This window comes from Nematolebias whitei, chromosome 10, assembly GCF_014905685.2.
Source record: "Nematolebias whitei isolate Nwh7 chromosome 10, NemWhi1, whole genome shotgun sequence".
Lineage (NCBI taxonomy): Eukaryota > Metazoa > Chordata > Actinopteri > Cyprinodontiformes > Rivulidae > Nematolebias > Nematolebias whitei.
Genome location: NC_056507.1, coordinates 30,983,823 through 31,003,470, shown reverse-complemented (window position 1 = coordinate 31,003,470; position 19,648 = coordinate 30,983,823). Strand labels below are relative to the sequence as shown.

The 19,648-nt window shown below is 40.2% G+C and overlaps 2 protein-coding genes across 2 annotated transcripts; one reads left to right on the top strand and one right to left on the bottom strand.

The window, feature by feature from the left end:
- Window positions 1-267: 267 nt before the first annotated feature.
- atp8b4 (ATPase phospholipid transporting 8B4) lies at window positions 268-11,211 on the top strand. The gene is made up of 26 exons (XM_037683706.1): window positions 268-342; window positions 427-540; window positions 627-725; window positions 813-874; window positions 948-1,020; window positions 1,176-1,246; window positions 1,339-1,418; window positions 1,516-1,674; window positions 1,797-1,885; window positions 2,178-2,374; window positions 2,452-2,660; window positions 2,919-2,962; window positions 3,040-3,205; window positions 3,286-3,474; window positions 3,682-3,797; window positions 4,755-4,919; window positions 5,006-5,117; window positions 5,201-5,306; window positions 6,122-6,263; window positions 6,942-7,125; window positions 7,365-7,588; window positions 7,659-7,742; window positions 10,073-10,318; window positions 10,389-10,527; window positions 10,684-10,814; window positions 10,957-11,211. Exons 1-26 carry the CDS (start codon window positions 268-270, stop codon window positions 11,209-11,211), a joined length of 3,531 nt encoding a protein of 1,176 aa, XP_037539634.1.
- A 965-nt stretch (window positions 11,212-12,176) lies between these two features.
- galk2 (galactokinase 2) lies at window positions 12,177-18,955 on the bottom strand. Its single transcript, XM_037683605.1, has 10 exons — window positions 18,866-18,955; window positions 18,685-18,773; window positions 16,408-16,531; window positions 16,207-16,300; window positions 15,941-16,087; window positions 15,634-15,732; window positions 15,346-15,498; window positions 15,057-15,267; window positions 14,729-14,930; window positions 12,177-12,507 (listed from the first exon to the last, which is right to left on the bottom strand). The coding sequence occupies exons 1-10, from the start codon at window positions 18,913-18,915 to the stop codon at window positions 12,300-12,302; spliced, it is 1,377 nt and encodes a 458-aa protein (XP_037539533.1). The 5' UTR covers window positions 18,916-18,955; the 3' UTR covers window positions 12,177-12,299.
- Window positions 18,956-19,648: the final 693 nt, after the last annotated feature.

Below are 19,648 nucleotides of genomic sequence, written 5' to 3'. Positions count from 1 at the left end.
CACATAACTCTGTTTTCACCACACATGCTGTAATTTTAGATGGAGAGATTTTGGATTTAGATTTACTCCTCCACGAATTGCCACCTTATTGTGGTGGAGGAGTTTGAGCTCCTGAATGATCCTATTAGCTATGCTGTTTTTTAACTTTAACTTTAACGTGGACAAACTTTGCACCCAGTACTCAGAGAGGAGGAATGGTGTGGAAATGACATAATTGCTCATCATCTTTTAACAAAGTCTGATGAGCTATGTTCATATAAAATTTCCATGTTTGTGACTGCAGAGAAGGAACGCCGCGTGAAAGCCAATGCCCCAGAATACAACGGCAAGTTCTCGTATGCTGTAAGTAGACCTTAAACGCAGCATGAGTTGGGCTCTACCCACAGGATTAATCTGTAGTGTTTCACCAGCTGTGCTGTTCTTCAGGACAACCACATCAAAACGTCAAAGTACAACGTCTTCACCTTCCTGCCCGTCAACTTGTTCGAGCAGTTCCAGAGGGTGGCGAATGCTTATTTTGTAGTTCTGTTGATACTGCAGGTAGGACAAAACTACTACCGTTCAGATTAATTAATCTCAACCTCTTGGAGTTGAGGTCAAATAATGCATTTTTTACATTTTAACAGTTAATTCCAGAAATCTCCTCCCTGTCCTGGTTCACGACCATTGTGCCTTTAGTTCTGGTGCTGGTAATCACAGCTGTGAAGGATGCCACAGATGATTATGTTAGTTCTATTTTTCTTAGCTCTAATTTATTTAAAAATATTTAGCTTCACCTATAAAACGTTACCTTCTTTTTTTCAAAATTGCAGTTCCGACATAGGAGCGACCAGCAAGTCAATAACCGGCAGTCGCAGGTGTTCGTCAGGGGAAGGTACTTATTTTAAATTTTTTAATGTTTCATTTAACATTACGTAAATCAACAAATATTCTCTGTTGTTTCCAAGTTTACAGAATGAGAAATGGATGAACGTTCGAGTGGGGGACATCATCAAACTAGAGAACAATCAGTTTGTCGCTGTGAGTAAATTACCAGTATACCAGTTATTAGGGATTTTCTGGTGTTTCATTTTTTTCAGTGTTTTTTATTTTTATTTTAGAGCGTTCATAACTTTACATTCAGACATGAAAGCAGCAGGAGATGTACTGATTTGTTGCCGTGTTCACACGCACAGGCTGACGTCCTCCTCCTGTGCAGCAGCGAGCCTCATGGGCTGTGCTACGTTGAGACAGCAGAGCTGGATGGGTGAGTGAGAGGAGACGCTGACTGAAGCCAAAGAAGACGTTAGTATGAGCAGGAAATCTAACATCTGCTCCGTCCTTTGTCCTCTCAAACAGCGAGACGAACCTGAAAGTCCGACATGCTGTGAGCGTCACCTCAGATTTGGGAGACGTTTCCAAACTGATGGATTTTGATGGTGAGAGTATTTGTGTCTTTTCACGCCTCTGTCTTTGATTAATTTGAGACTCTTTTCTAAAATGTCCTGGACTGATGCTGTTAAAATCGTTCTTTAGGAGAAGTCATTTGCGAACCACCAAACAACAAGCTGGATAAATTTACAGGAACGTTACACTGGAAGGACAATAAATACTCTCTGGATAATGAACAAATGCTTCTGCGTGGTTGTGTTCTCAGAAACACGGACTGGTGCTTTGGGATGGTCATCTTTGCTGGTACTATTGTATTTTTACTCTCAGTCTCCACATGTTTTTGCAGTATTTGTAGTTTTCCATCTCTTGAACAACCTTTTAATGGCTTTTAAACCTGGCTGGTTGCTTTCATCTCCATCCAACAGGATTACAAACCAAACTGATGCAGAATTGTGGAAAGACTCAGTTCAAAAGGACCAGCATCGACAAACTCATGAACACTCTGGTTTTATGGGTAAGTTGATGAAAATCATGGATTCCATTAGTGGCAATTTCTTTAACGAGTATCAAGTTCAAATGAGCATTTAGTTTAAAAAAATCATGTAATACTTTGCAATTATAAACTTTAATTGATTTACAAAGCTTTGCATTTAGCTTGCATTTCCCTTTCCGTCAGACTCATTAGTACGTTTGTTCTCATCCAACTATTTCAAGTCCAAATGTCTGCATTAAAAATGACTCTTATTTTGAAAAAGAAACATCATTGCTGTTTTTGAACATTTTTTTCTCATCCTGTTGTGTTTCAGATCTTTGCCTTCCTTATTTGTATGGGAGTTTTTTTGGCAATTGGAAACACGTTGTGGGAGATTTGGATCGGCAGAAACTTTGAGGTGTTTTTGCCCCGGGATGAGTTTCAGGGCAGCCCTGTTTTCTCTGGCTTCCTCACCTTTTGGTCCTACATCATCATCCTCAATACGGTTGTACCCATCTCACTCTATGTCAGGTAAAACAAACATATAACCTAAATATACAGCATTCAGATGTACTGAATTTAATGCAATGAACTGAGTCTTCTCTCAGCGTGGAGGTTCTTCGGCTCGGCCACAGTTTCTTCATTAACTGGGACCAGAAGATGTACCACGATCAGACGGACACCCCAGCCGAAGCTCGAACCACCACCCTGAACGAGGAACTCGGACAGGTCGAGTTCATCTTCTCTGACAAGACCGGCACCCTCACACAAAACATCATGGTGTTCAGCAAGTGCTCCATTAATGGACAGACATACGGTACAACTCGTACTTGCTTTGCTAAACCAGTTTAAAGAATAGACGTGAAAGGAAATCGTAAACCCCGGAAATTTACCATTTGCTAAATTTACTTCAATGCTTTGATATCAGAGAAATATTGAGTGACCCACAGAGCTTAAAATACTCCAGTAATCAATCACCCCTACTGTAATGCATAAAGAAAAAATAACGTGATATTACAGCAAATTCATTTTTTAAGTCTTCGATATGATGAAGTGATTTTATTTTTCCTTTTAGGTGATATCTATGACGAGTTTGACCAGAGGGTGGAAATTACAGAGGTAGGTAGGATTTAAAATGTATTTTTTTAACAAAAAAAAATAGAACGTGATTAGAAAAACTGGTGCTGTGTCCTCAGAAAACAGCCTGCGTGGACTTTTCCTTCAACCCACTCTGCGACAGAGGGTTTAAGTTTTACGACAGCAGCCTGGTTGAAGCCGTCAAACGGGACGATCCTGCAGTTCAGGAGTTCTTCAGATTGCTGGCGCTGTGCCACACCGTCATGCCAGAGGAGAAGAGCGAAGGTAGAAGCTGTACACCCGGTCCCTGATGCAGTAACAACTCAAACTTTGCATATACTAAACATTTGTTCTTCCAAATGAAGGGAATTTGGTGTACCAGGCCCAGTCGCCTGACGAGGGAGCTTTGGTCACTGCAGCACGAAACTTTGGGTTCATCTTCCGAGCTCGAACCCCAGAAACTGTCACTCTGTGGGAGATGGGACGGGCCGTCACCTACCAGCTGCTGGCCATACTGGACTTCAACAACGTGCGCAAGAGAATGAGTGTCATTGGTTAGGTCCTCACTTATCACAGCACTGCGCCGTCTCACCCACAAGACGCTCTGCACATAAAAATACATAAATCACTAAACTCAAGCAAACTTCACCAGATAAATCATTTTTCATAACACTTGTTCACTGAAATACGTTTACTGTCCAAGTGTTCCTGTTTCTATTCTGTGCTCATGTTTGTTTTTCTTGCTGTGTTTTGTTCTTCAGTAAAAAACCCACAAGGCCACATTAAACTGTACTGCAAAGGAGCTGACACAATAATCTTTGACCGCCTGGAGCGGTCCAGTCAGGACCTCATGTACGCTACCTCCGAGCACCTCAGTGTGAGTTTTGTGAGGATTTGTGTTTTCTAGTGTGTGTCTCCATCTTGTGGTCTGTCCTGCTCTCCTCAGTGTTCTCCCTCTTGTAACCAGCTCCTGCCTCCGCCACCTGTTGTCCTTCCCCAGGTGTTTGTCACTGTCTGTTTGTTAGCGTCTGTATATAAGTCTGCGCCTCTGTGTTCCTCATTGTCTGGACATCGTCTTGTTTGACGTTATGGTTCTGTCTTCCTCCGTGTCATCCCCAAGACCATGTAAGTTTAATGTACAGCTGCTTTTGTTTTTCTTTATTAAATATATATTCCTACTTTAAATCCTGAGTTCTCCGAGTCCTGCCTGCGCATGGGTTTCAAACAAAAAACGTAAAAAGTTTTATCTGAACATAGTACATTATATTCTTTTATACCAGTAGATCTACCAAAAACATCTACATGATTTTCAAGCACGTTTTCTCCCTATTGCATTTCTTTTTATTATCAAAAAGCTCAGTTTTTGCTCTTGTTTAAGAATCAGGCATCTTGAGGGTGTTTGACATAACAATATACTGGTAAGTACCTTTAGAAGAAAGGAAAATCCTTGGTTACTGACGAGGCTTTTGAGGCAAACAAATAGTTTACTGTATGAAAGCAATCAGCTTTGATTCAGACTTTTAGTCTTTATATGGTTAGCAGGTCCTGAACATGTACAAAAATTATATCAACACGCTAAAAGAAGAGGGGGAAACCAGGACTAAAAGTTCTCTTTACCGTAAATTGTGTTTTTAGCTCATAAATGTATCTTATTAGTCCAACTAAATAACTCAAAGGGATAAATATGGTGTGTTGTCTGAATACATCAGAGCTTTGCTTCAGTTAATAATTTTTATTAATAACTGGTTATTCTCAGAATATTTGAGTCCTGCTCAATTATCTAATGATTTATCTCACTTAAGCTGAACACAGAGCTGTGTTTGTTTCCATGCAGGAATTTGCAGGAGAAGGGCTTCGAACGCTAGCACTGGCCTGCAAAGACATGGATGAAGAATACTACGAGGACTGGATGAAGAAGCTTCACTGTGCGAGCACTGCGATCGAGACCCGGGATGAGCAGCTGACTGTTCTCTACGAGGAGATCGAACAGGGCATGAAGGTAAACAAAGAGAACCTGGCATGGTTACATGCTAGCAGTGATCGATCTCAGTTAGCAGCTGCAGACTGACTGCGGACTCCGTGAAGCTTCTAGGAGCCACAGCCATCGAAGACAAACTTCAGGACGGAGTCCCCGAGACAATCGCCTGTCTGAATCTGGCCAACATCAAGATCTGGGTCCTGACAGGAGACAAACTAGGTAATGACTAAAAATCAACTAAACTGTTTTTAATGAGATACACAGCTCACTCATCTTCACTTCTGTCACCTCTGATGTTTCAGAGACTGCGATGAGCATCGGTTACTCCTGCAACATGCTGCGGGACGACATGAACGAGGTGTTTGTTGTGTCTGGACACACACTGCTGGAGGTGCAGGAGCAGCTCAGGTAACTCACCACACACACACACACACACACACGCACACACACACACACACACACACACACACACGTTTGTCTTTCTATCTTTACATTCATTCAACCTTTTATTTTCTATCTTTACATTCATTCAACCTTTTATTTTCTATCTTTACATGAATTTTGCTCTGACTTCCATTCATTTCTATAGCCTAACACTGACCCTTATCCTAAACATAACCAGTACCAGTACATAATTAACCTTAAACCTAACCCATCCTCAATTCACACCTTAAACATAACCCCTAACCCACCAATGGCACTTCTTCTTATGTGGCCCGGACTTTGGGTCCTCACAGTGTATGGGCTGGGAAAAATGGGCCTTTCAAGATTACAAAGACACACACACACTGTAAACTTATCTGCTTAACAACAAAATCCCAGTCGAGAAGAGGTTCTGTTGTGTCTACTTGCGCCTTTTCTTTTTTTTTTTAAGAATCTGCCAAATATCTTAAAATGTCACTTCTTTTTAAACTGGTTTTTATTTGTTTGGGAATATTTCTGTAATTTAGTAAAATATACAGTGCCAATATGAAAAGTACTTACAGCCGCAGATGGTTATTTTATATATATATATATATATATATATATATATATATATATATATATATTTTTTTTTTTGTTATTGTTGTTTAAAAGGCCAATGTTATATTGACCACGACTGATTTATTACAACAATAAAAGGGTAAAACATCCGAGGGGATGAATACTTTTTATATTCACTGTATATATTTTAAAAACATTTTACAGAAAATGCTTATTTATCAGTTTTCGTCTGTTCCCAGGAGTTCTAAGGAGCAGATCCTTGGTCTGAGCTGGGTGAGCCGCGCAGGAGATGTAGAGAAGACCGACACGTTTGCAGATGATTCGGTGTTTGAAGAAGCCGTTATTGCAGAGTACGCCTTGGTCATCAATGGACACAGTCTGGTAAGATAATAAAATATGTTCCTCCTTGTTTTTAATATCGTCTGCCGCCAAAGGGCGATTATGTTGTTGCCCATATCTGTGTGTGTTCATTTGTCTCTTGTGACAACAAAGCATTTGATGAACCAGCGGTGAAACCTACAAAAAGTGACCATGAAATGTACATATACAACTGATTTAGCGTTTAGAGCCAAGTCAACATGGCTGCCACAGCCAAATGACCATAGAATTTACAAAATGGCTCTAACTCTGTCTACTTTTACTTTTTAAAATTTATTTTAGCTTAGGTTTGGCGTGTTAGGAGCTGAGTAATCTCCAACCTATACTCCAAGCTGATAGCGCTGTTTGTTTCTAAAACTTTGCCAGTAACCGTTACCATCAACTCTGTTAGCAAAATAACTCGGTTTTAATGAAATGGTCTCTTAGATCTCCAACTTACTCCCTTTTGAAGCCACCTCAGTTCAAGATGGCTGCCCAAACTAATCTACATCATCCAATAGAAATGTGTCTAACTCAGCCAGTTTTACAGATATAGAGCTCAAATTTGGTGTGGTAGTAGCTGAGAGTCGTTAACATCACATAATCAAAGAGGTTACACGTCTTGTGAGATCTTGTCTGAGCCTATGCATCATGATCGATGCAGTGAGTTTAAAGGGTGTGATGTATGTTTTTGTGCTGCAGGCTCATGCTCTGGAGCCCCAGCTGGAGCACATCTTGCTGGACCTGGCCTGTCTGTGTAAAACGGTCATCTGCTGTCGGGTCACTCCGATGCAGAAAGCTCAGGTGGTGGAGCTGGTGAAGAGGCACAAGAGGGCTGTCACACTGGCTGTAGGAGACGGAGCCAACGATGTCAGCATGATTAAGAGTAATTCTCAGGAACAAGTGATTTTTAAGTTTGTCTGTAAAATGATGTTTGCTTAAAGATTATTGAACCCCCCCACAATAATGTGCAGACACTTCTCAGAGTTGACAACCTTCAGACCTGACGATAGTCTCTGCTCTGTGAATGGACTGAAACTGAACCATAAAGCAATTTGTGCCCCGAACAAAATAAATATTTTATAAGACGTTAAGCAGGGATCTACATTGTGTTTTCTCGCTCAGCTGCTCACATCGGTGTCGGCATCAGTGGCCAGGAGGGGATGCAAGCTGTTCTGGCATCGGATTACTCCTTCGCTCAGTTCCAGTACCTGCAGAGGCTGCTGCTGGTCCACGGTCGTTGGTCCTACTTCCGTATGTGCAACTTCTTGAGCTACTTCTTCTACAAAAACTTTGCCTTCACCCTGGTTCATTTCTGGTATGGCTTCTTCTGTGGTTTCTCAGCACAGGTAGGAAGACTGTGATCTGCAACGTGCACTTTTTGAAAGTTAAATGAATAATTACGTTTTCCATCCACAGACTGTGTATGACCAGTGGTTCATATCCCTCTTCAACATTGTGTATACATCATTACCTGTACTGGCAATGGGACTCTTTGATCAGGTGATGTTTATTATAAGCCATAATCAATACAAGCTTGGTATTGGTAAGTGAGGATGGATGAAGAACCCATGTGAGCAGGAGCCTCATAGTTGGGCCCTTAGCTCTCCCCAAAAAGACACTGAGCTTTATTCAAACATTTGTGTCCCTCAGATGAATGACACAAGATCTGTAACAGTGTACTGAGCTTCTCATGGTCCATGAGGGGTTCCCAAAGAATTCTCTCTTTGACTGCTCAGAGCCAGGCAGTAGTCTAAATAGTGCAAAGAGGTCTCTATACAATGCCACAGACATCACACAGACCATTGTCATGGAGTCCCGTCACCATTTTGTGGCTGTTTAGCAGTTTAGATTATTGTGGTTACCGGTAGTTCCCAGTTAGAACTCCAACAAGTGTCCTTAAAGTTTTCCTTGTCAGGGCAATGAAAGCATTCCCAAACATAGGATTTGGGCCGTTAGTTCCTGTGCCTGTCTACAGTCCGTCAGCTCCCTCCAGCAGATTGAATGTGTTAACATCTAATCCAGGCCTGTAGAGCAGTTCTGCATACTGTTGTTGAAATACCTACAACAGGCTCTGGTCCTTTAAAGTGGGCAGTACTGCCAGCTTTTGCAAGGTATTCAGCTCTTTCATTACCATTAATACCTGAATGTTCCGGTACCCATTTAACAGTAACACTGTTATCACGCTCTCAAACCAGTAATGACATAAAGTGTGGCCCTTGGAGAGCTCTAATAACACCTTGACTACATGTTAGTATGAAAATGTCCCTCTGTGTACACTGAAGGTCTTTGAGAGGCGCCACACACTGGTGGATTGCAGATACAGTATCTCAACTTGAGATACAGCTGCAAAATCACCCAGTGGGTAACTGTACTCCCTCTCACTGTAGTTGTGCTTGATCAGCAGCACCCCTCCACCTTCTGCAAGTCAGATAGGCTTCTTCACCCACCACCAGACTGGTGTAACCTCACCGCACTGGACGAGGCTTCCCCCGAGATATAGGAATCCAGTGGAGTCAGGTCCAGTAGGACTTCACGGGCTGCCGTGGGTGTTGTTCTAATGGAACCTGTGATGCTCAGGCAGGTTATTCATTGCACATGCGTGAGTATCACTCTTGCCACCCCGACTTGGACTCTGACCCACCATACTAAAGCAGGGTAGCATAGCATGGGGTGGACCATGGCAGAGTGGATCCATCTGATAACCTTGGGGGTAGCACCCCAATGACTACCTTCAGTTGTACGGCACTGATGTAAGCACATCGTGGCCTTCCCACACTTTTCACTTACATGTTTTTTTCCTGTTAAACTTTCTGTCTAGATAGACACACATAAACTTACAGTAACTGACTCCGACATTACTGTAGAACTTACTATTCCATGGTAGACGAGCAATACACCACTGTCCCCTATCGCCTAGAGATTTGAATAGTAAATATGTGTAGTTTTTGTGATGAATACTTTTCTGAACAAGAATTGAACATGGAATGTGAGTAAACCATACCCGCCATTCAAGTGGGTACATGTTACATTGTGTATGAATAGAGGTAGTTTTTTTTTTCTTGTCCAAGGTCCAAGCACAATGTGACAAATCCTGGCAAGTGGAAGGACCAATTTGATCAGAGTCAGAGATTTATTTGTCAAACACACCACATGTAGTACATGAGGTGGGATGAAACTATGTACACAGGGTCCCAGTTGCATCCAACAAAAACACAAATTGTAAAGAAAAACATTAGTAAGATCCATGTCATGAACTAAGAGTATACTACATTCACTAAACTATGAATACACCAACTAGGAATACGCTAAGCACTAATGGTACAAAAACAATGCGCCAAAACAACAACAGCACCAGGTACAATAGTGGAGCCAGGGGGTGGCCACTCCAATCATTTGAGGAAACTATACTTTTAAAGAAACAAGAAAGTATAGTTTTGTCAAATGATAGTGATATATGATGAATAATAACAAATGATATATGGCCATTGAGGATTTTGATGTGGCATCCCAGTTTTTGATAGGAAACTTTCTGCAGCCACACACCAAAATAGAACTTGGTACTTCACTTAGTTTTCAAGTTATCGCGCTAGCAACATGGACAGATGGACAAATGGACACAGGTGAAGGGAGGCTACCTCCAATTCCCTCTTTTTGCTCCGTAATGGGGAACAATACACGTCTTACACATATATAACCAAATCTAACTTCAAAGCAGGCTAATTAACTTCTAAACTCATATACTTCAAGCATTACCCTCTGTAGTCCATTTGTTGTCTCGAAGAGCTTTTTAAAATTCCCAGTTCCTAACCATGTATATCTGCTTTTTACAGGACGTCAATGATCAGAACAGCCTTCGCTACCCGAGCCTTTACAAACCGGGCCAGCAGAACCTTCTCTTCAACAAGCGACAGTTTTTCCTATGCACCCTGCAGGGGATGACCACTTCCTTCCTCATTTTCTTTATCCCCTATGGAGTCTTCTCTGGCATGGTGAAAGAAGACGGCACCAACTATTCAGACCAGCAAACGCTCGCCGTCACCATAGCAACCACTTTGGTTATTGTTGTGAGCGTTCAGGTGAGTAAACTGAAGTGGAGTTAAAGAAATCAAAAGGCTGAGATTATAAATGTTTGCCGTTTGTCGACAGATTGGACTTGACACACACTACTGGACGGCAGTCAATCATCTCTTTGTGGGGGGCAGTCTCGCTGTGTACTTCGTCGTATTGTTTGCAATGCAAAGCGATGGCTTGTTTGCTATTTTACAGAGTAATTTTCCTTTTGTTGGTGAGTTTATCTCAAGGTTATAATTGGTATTGATGGGTGAAAATAAAGCATAAATATCTTCAGTTTTTTTCCCTGTATGTTCCTGTAAAGTGCCCTGAGACAACTTTGTTGTGATTTGGCGCTATATAAATAAACTGAATTGAATTTTCTCCCCAGGCGCAGCTCGCAACAGTCTTTCAGAGAAGAGTGTGTGGTTGGTCATCCTGCTCACCACTGTGGTGTGTGTTGTGCCGGGGCTAGTCATTAGCTTTCTGAGAGTGGACCTCCTCCCAACGTTCACAGATAAGGTATAACTGATACATAGGGAGCAGGTAAAATTAGCTCACGTTAGACCAGATATACAATTAATACCAACCACATTGTCCATTTATTTATTTATTTATGTGAGGGAAGTGAGAAACCTCTTCCACCTCTGCTGTGTTTTCACAGGTTCGTCATCTGCAGCAGTGCAGGAAGAAGCAGCGACCTCAGGAGCAGAACCTGAGGCGACTGCGCAGGATGAGCTCCCGGCGCTCTGCCTACGCCTTCTCCCACCAAGAAGGCTACGGAGAGCTGATTACCTCGGGCAAAAACATGAAGACGAGCACGGTCTCGTCTGCTTGCTCCCCTGAAAGGACAGCGAACAGCTCCATCTGGATAGAAAACGTGTTGAAGAGAAAGAATGAAGTAGCCTGCATCTCCTGAGCCGGAGTCCAAACCATCAGCAGAAGGAACTCTTTGAAGACGGGACTAAATACAGTAAATGATCCCGTCTTTATGGATCTGACAGACCAAGCACAAACTGTGTCCTTCATTTGAAAAGATCCAGACTCAAATCAACACAAACATACCTCAGTTTTTATTATTAGTATGAATCAACAGAACTGACTGTTAAGGCTGAAGTGAAACACCTAGAGACAAATCAAACTTTATATTAAAGAAATGATTAACTTTTTTCATCTGTATCATGCAGGACATTTGTAAAGTTTTACTTTGACAGCAGTTCAGAAAGTATTACATTTTATTCTGCATTTTACCAATCTTAATACCATTAATCAAACTGGGAACAAAGAGGAACTTGTAATGCTAAAGATGAACTGGTTCTGTGTTGTGTGAGTTCTGGTGAACTGTTAGTTTGATTTTGTTGCATTTAAAGATGTGTCGAACTGGAATGCATGGCTCCAAATCTAATTTAGGAAGTTAAACTGTATTCAGTTGATCACAGATGAAACATCATACTTGGTTCTAATGAAACAAACAACAACAAAGTTATTTCTCTCTTACACATCAAATATTCAGCAGGTGTGTGAGCAGAATTGAGTGACAGGAAATCATCTGACTTGCAGCCTCGGTTAGTTTCAGTACAGCAGAACGTGTCTCGGTCCAACACGCTGCTGCTCTCCAGGTGAACGAGAACAGATCCTGACAGTCCTCACATCATGGCCCAAAACTTGTTGATTGTGTCGTGTGTAAAGTATTCATTATTGTAAACAATTTGGCTTTTTATTCTCCACCCTTTAATAAAAGTGGCTTGGTTTTATACAAAACAGAACGATAGTTTTAGTCCACCACCCAACCAGTACTTGTTCACAGGAAATGAGCTAAACAAAAATATTTGTTACACAAACATATTTAAGAATGTATTACATCTATGTAGTATATTTTGCCTCTTGTATTCTTGTATAAGGAGTAAAAATTAGAAATTTCCCTTTCCTTAATAGGAATTAAAAAATAAGCTGATCATATTTCCCTCCATCAGTAGATTTGAATATAAACAGAACAAGGGAGGTGTTTCACTCCTCCAGGAGTATTGCAGCTCCTCCACCAGGCTTGGATACAAACAAACTCTGCTTCTCCATCGCCGCCCGCTGTGGGTCAGGAGTGTAGTAAGCATCTCTGACCGCTTGCAGGAAGGACTCCACCTTCTGACTGGGAACCATGGAGACGGCGCAGCCGCCCCATCCGGCTCCCGTCAGCCGAGAACCCACAGCCCCCGACTTCCTGCCAGCAGAAGACAAGTCGATACTTCACCAGAATGTTCAGAGTCAGACATCGTCTTTCAGTAACGTTAGGTCTCATCAAAGATTTAAAGAGGGTGAATTAGTGAACCGGAAAAAAGTTAATAAAAATAAAATGTAATTTTATCACAGAAAACAGTTTTACTGAATCTTGCAGACAGTCTGAATCAATAGATGATGGATTGGAGCATGTTGGGCAGTAATAATGAAGTAACTGGATGCATACGGTGCTCAGGTTTAAAACTAGGGAGGAAAATGCAACAAAACAAAAAGTTAAAAAAAAACAACTGTACAAACTAGTAAAATAGAACCAAAAAGTGCTAAATATACCAAAATTGCAGGAGTTGTGCACATTTTTTCCAAATTTATTTTGAATATAATCACATTTATATCCTTTTAAAACCAGACAAAGCTTAAAAACATTTTTTTTTTACCTGTAATTATTTAATTGTTGCAGAGTTGATTTTAGTTGTGTTTTAAACCTGAGGGCCACCGTAGAGTTGCTTTCAAATATTCTCAAACACACAAATGATTTAAATAACAGAGCTAACAGCTAACGCTATCATGCTTAGCTACTTAGCACGCTAACAATGCTAACTGGAAAAATGTGCATTTCCTGTGAAAAAGTGTTAATGCTTATTGGTGAATGATTTTGCTGAAAGCTGCTGAAGTTGAAACAAGGCTGAAACGTTTTCATTGCTGAAGTGTTATTGGAAGTTGAGTTTGAACAGCTGACATTTGCTGAAAGCAGAAAAATAAAATCAGAAAGCAGAAGCAAAATGGCAGAAATGTGTAAAAAAAAAAGATGAACAGAGCAGAATGTAGCTGAAATAAGCAGAATATGCTTAAATAAGCATAGACTGAATATACTACAAAAAATCCGAAATTAAAAAAGTAGCTGAAAAACAAAAAAAGAACTGAAATTAGCATAAAGAGGCTGAAAGGAGCATAAAAAGTTGTAATTATTAGAAATAAACACAAAAGGCAGAGATTAGTAAAAAACAGCATAAAATGGGTAAAATTAGCAGAATACCTAAAAAAAGCTGAAAAAGTAGAAAAACCTTTATTTTGTAAAAAGAAGCTGAAAGGAGCATAAAAAAAACTTACATTGTCAACAAAAAAAGTTGAAAAAAACAAGAATACTGAAATGAGTCAAAAGAAGCTGATAAAAGCTGAAGCTAAAATGAGCAGATGATAAAAGCTGAAGCTAAAACGAGCAGGAAAAAGGTTTTAAACAGCACAAAAGCTTTGAAGGATGTGAAGAGAGAGCCACTCTTTTTAATGATTAAAAACAGTCTGAACAGCAGAACATATTTCACGAAGTAAAAATTGCTCAAAAGTCATAGCAGGAGTTTCCTGAATGAGCTGAACGTTTTGACGGATGAATCACGAAAACGGCACAAAAATTGCAGAACAAGTTGTGTTCCAAAAACAAACAAACAAACAAACAAAAAGCCTCAGTGTGAATGTTTTATAAGCATTTACACTTTTCACTCTAAACACAGAAAAACTAAAGTTGGTCAGTGAAGACATTTTCAACAATTTAAAAGCTTGACCACACGGTAGCATTAAATGAATTAAATTAAGAAACTGACTGGCTGTTTTGAATAAGACTATAAAAATTCAGTTTTAATAAAACTTTCATTTAAACTTTAATTTGATTTTAGTTTGATCCATTGCACACACTACTTCTACACAGCCTTACAGTATTTCATATGATCAGACAGAAAGAGTGACAAAGTTTAACACTGGAAACAAAAAACAACTTCATATTTTCTTTTATTGCAAGCATACATCATATATTATGAGATGTCGATTTCATTATTGTTACTTATTTGATTCTCCCTGAATTTTTTACATTTTTATTGCATAGCTGTTTATGTCTTTGTAATCAAAAATGTTCTTGTATTTTATTCCTTTTGTGCTTTTTAATTTGTCTGTACAGCACTTTGGTCCTGCATGGTTTTTTTAAGTGCTTTATAAAGAAAGTTGGATTGGACTGGATATTCCACACTGCAGGACAGGACATTAAAATAAAATAAAATAAAAATAAAAACTCGTATAAGTAATTTAGATACAGGTGTGAGCTTAAATGTTGAACATTTTGCAAATAAACCCTGAGGTTTCTCCAAACGAATGCGTTATTACTGATTACAAAAGTCTAAAATGAGAGTGGAGGTCATGAAATATTCTGCAGTACTCACAGACAGATGTCCACCAGCTGGTCCAGTTCAGGACAGCTGCACTCGTACAGGTCTCTGCAGCTCTCGTGGCTCCGGTTCATCAGCTCCCCGAGCAGTTCTACACGTTCAGCAGATCCAGAGTCGCACACGCTCTTAAACCTCATCACCCGTGCAGCTTCACCGTACACGTGCTTGGCTCGCTGGTGGAGCTTGAAGTGCGTTACTGGGAGAGAAAGGCTGGTTTTTACAAGTCATTTCATCATTAAAACTTGGGATATTCTAAATTGGTACTTTTTATTAAACAATGGGGGGGTGTAATAAAATAAAAGTAACGCCTTGTGCTACTCACAGTGCTGAGTGTTGGCACTCAGCAGCTCTGAGGAGAACTGCTCCGAGGTGACGCTCAGAACTTTGCAGATCTCCTCGCGGCTGTACGGCTCGGGATGCAGCACCTCCTCCACCAGGGCCAGCATCTCCTCCAGGGAGGCCTTCAGCTCCGTCTGAACCTGAACCAGCTTCAACAACCTGCTCGGGTCCAGACCTCGAGCCTGTGCCAGCATCTGCGATCACAAAGACGTAGACGAAATACGGATATTGTTTCATCGTGTTTCGAGAGCCAACGGACTGGACGGCTGCACCTTGGTGGCGATGCGACACTCCACCACTCTGATGTTGTAGTGAGAAGAAGCAGCTTTGTTCATCTCAACGCAGCAGTTGGAAATCACAAACACAGCCCCCTCTGGCAGCTTGACGTCAGTGGCCCTCAGAGGCTGGAACTCGATCAGCTTGGCCTGACAGACAAAATGTTTAAAATGTTAAAAATATATATTTAAGTGTTGGCAAAGAACTGCAGCGATCAGTCGTTCTTGAGCATTCCTCGAAACAAAAGGGCTTTGGTAAACGTGACATTGATCCCTGATGCGTACGGTTCCTTTCTCTGCAAGGAAAGAGATGGACTGGTCCATGCCTCCGCCCTCTGTCCCAATGTAGCGCTCACATTTGGCACATATCTCAGCTAGAGCCACCTGGAGGAAAGAATGGATTTAAAAAAGCATCAAATTTCTAAGATTTATTCCCAAAACAAAGATACTCTCCATCAAATTATCTTCCTTGCAGACTGCTGGCACATAAATAAGTCAGTTTCTTTTTTAACGACTACATTATTTCTATTTGTAATGATTTTTTTCTTTGAAGTTATTATAAAATAAACAAAGTTATCTGGAAGTGTTTTACCTTGGAAAGGGATTTTTGGTTTGCCTCCATTGTTACAAGGCCAGAACAACAAACTAAGGCGCTTGAACTGGACAGACCGGAGCTCGGAGGAATCGTTCCGTCTACAACACACGACATTCCTGCTAAACTAGTGATCCCAAACGTCTCCTGGAAGCAAGCAGAACCCATCAAAGTAGCATGAGATATTTTTTAAAGTTTTCCCACGACATGTGCACTTGAATGTCTACGGTTATGATTCTAGTCGTGGAATAACTCGCACATCTTACCTGAATGCCTTTGACCCCGCAGAGGAAATAATAAAACCACTTTGGGTTGTTGCTGTCGATGATGATGTCATCTGAGCAGGACACTGTGAAATCCCTGCAAACAACAAACCATCAAGCTTTACCACAACAACCACCTGCTTACAACTCCTGAAGTAAACACAAGCAACAATGTAAGTGCAGCTCTAGGTGTTGGTGTCCTACTGGTACTGAGGATTTGTGTTGGCCAGATGGATTTTCCCTGAATCGTTCACTGAAACGGCTGCCAGGATGCTCTGCTCAAGGGCCATCGGCAGGACAGCATATCCACAGTAGTCAATGTGTTCTCCTGGTAAACAAACAGATAAATGGAGGAATCTATATTTAACTGTGAACTCTTTAGTTTCACTGTTTTTTTCTGTACACGGTTTCCTTATTTTTTGTTTTTAGCAAACATTTTACTGATGTTGCTGGGTTTTAGCTACTTTTAGCTTCTAACTATCATTCCTCTGCTTTTTCCTTTAATGTTTTTCTACGTTTAACTCTGGCTTTTGCTACACTTAGCTTTTAACTAATATTTAGTTGTGTTTAGCTTGTCTGTTGCTGTTTTTTTTTTTAGCTCCTACTAACCATTTTGCAACTTTATTCTTTTGTTTTTCATTTAATATTTTGTTACTTTTAGCTTTGGCTAGCTGTTGCTAACTTTTAACTAACCCTTTGCTACGTTTACCTAAAGTTTTGCTATTTTTTGTTTCTACCCAACACTTTGCTACTTTATCGTATTTCAGGTTTGTAGCTTTTTAATACATTTTGGTTTAGGTAAACCTCATGCAGTTTTTAGCTACTCTGATGCTAATATTAGCTCCTGTCTATCAGTGCTTATTTATCAGCTAGTCTTTTGCTACTTTTGGCAGTGGCTAGCATTTTGTCACATTTAACTTTTAGCTACTACTTTAGTTGTGTTTAGCTTTTAAATAACATTTTGCTAAATCTAGTTTTCAGTTAACTACTTGTTTAACTTTAATAACTCTGTTTTAGCTTATTCCGTCAAATTTATCAGTCACTCAGCTTTCAGATTCTAACTGATTTTTTTTGTGTTTTTTTTTTTTTTTTTTTTCCAGAAAATGTAGATTCTCTTCTTTTAACAAACATTTCTATTGGTTTGTTGTTTAAATTTTAGCAGCAGATGAAATATTTCTAAACAAAAGCTGGAAAAAATGACTCATGCCTTTGCAATTGAAGTATTAACTTTTAAAAACAAAAAAGGTTAAATCATGTCATCTGGACCAGTTTCTTTGTGAGAAATGTTTCGTCTCCCATCCAGAGGACTTCCTCAGTCTGAGGCCTGCCAACCAGATCTGTCCCATAGGTAGCCTTCACTGCTGTGTTTCAAGCCAACGTCCTGTTGGAATCTCAGTAGACTTTCAACACGTGCAAAACACACCCATCCAAAACAATCAATCATCATGTACAATCAAATGTTTGAGGCCAGATGGCCATCTTGTTGGGGTTGAGGTTGGCTTGAAACACAGCAGTGAAGGCTACTTATGGGACAGATCTGGTTGGCAGGCCTCAGACTGACAAAGTCCTATGGATTCATTCATTCGTTCAACCCTTATTTAGACAGGTTAATCCCACTGAGCCACGAGGACTCATTTACAAAAGAGACCTGAATTTTAACAAACAGCGATGACAGCAGTGGACAACAACGACAATAGACTATCATAAAGGATGCATTTTTTTTGCGTGGTGGACGAAATGTTTCTCACTTAAAGAAACTGGTCCAGATGACATGATTTAACTTTTTTTTGTTGTTACCTACCTGGATGATATCCAGGTAGGTAACAACTGCAGTTATCTGGAGGTTCACTCTGTCTGTGTTGTTGAACAGTAAAAATAAAGCCCGTGGAGCACCATTTGGTGTGTGATTCTTGAACTACAAGTGCCGCACATCTCTCAGAGCTGTGTGGTGATGCCACACTACATTGGTGTCAGAAGTGGGATGTACACTCTTGATGGCGTTTCATAGGCTTTATTTTTACTGTTCAACAACAGAGTGAACCACACAGGTCTCCCTCACTCATGGCGTTACTCTACTGAATGGCCTAACACAAACTAGCACAGAATTAACATATAAACTAGTCTAACAAGAACAGACTAATTACTAAAAGAACAATGCTAAACAGACAAACGAAATGAATAACAATGAACATAAATTCTACCCATAATTCCTCCCTGAGGCCATGTGACTGACAGTTAACCACAGCAGAATGCTACAGTACTATTCATAATCATTGATTACTCTTTGTGTGTGATAGTTACAAGGACATGTCTCATATTTAATAGCAGGATATAATAAATATAAGCCATGCACACACATGGCGCATATGTGTATATATATATTTAACACACATACACATATCACCAGAGGCTAATGTACAAACAGAAAATGTTAAAAGCATTTAAAACACATAAATAAATAAAATACTCAAACTAAACTACCAATGAGATTAACTCTTCCAGGTGCACATGCGTAGAAGCGAGGAGATTCTCCAAACTTTGTTTCAAAAGCCTTTTTCAGGGTTTTCAGCCTGTAAACGACAAAATAAATAAATAAGTTGTATACAAGAATAAACATCTGATGTTTACCTCTGTACAATCAGCACCTGTCGCTGCCCCTCACCTTTCATTAGAAGTTATCGACGTCTTCATCTTGGGTGGATTCATAGTCATGTTTACCTGCCCAGAAATATTTTACAAAGTAATGCGGCTCTCGTCGTTAAAGACCTGAAAGTTTTCACCCAGCCTGACTCCTGTCAGCTGACTGTCTCACGTGAATACCGGATACGAGGAGGACGAACTCAGGTCAGTTGAGAAATTAAAGTTTTAAGATGTTTATATCATGTTTTCATTGAATGAACTGACTCGGGATCAGCTGCTATGTTAAATGCGGAAGTAAGGAAGTGCGCGCAAAGAGGCTTGTCTTTCACGGGCCACCGTACGAAACGAATCCTAGGACGCTGCGCATTCATTTATTTCTGTGTGATACAGTTACTGAATGTATGACGAGTCTGACTCCTTGCAATTAAATTCAAAAATGCATAAGAAGAGATTTAAAGCCTATAGATCATCCAATTCTCACGATGACGTAACAAATGTTTCGTGACTAACATATTTTTTTTTTCATTCAACCTTTATTTAGACAGGTAAATCCCATTGAGCCTTGAGGACTCATTTACAAGAGACCTGATTTAACAAAGAATGGTGACAACAGCGACAACAACAAACAGTCACAAAAAGTCATACAGATTTTTTTAACAAATAGGATGGCTAAAAAAAGAAAAGCAACATAAAAACAGCTAGATTCTAAGGCGAATGTAAAAAATTAAAAACAGGAACATGTCTGCATTGGTCCCTGCCAGGAGTCCAACAGATTCTTAAAGCTTTCTTCTTTTTTAAAGAGTCT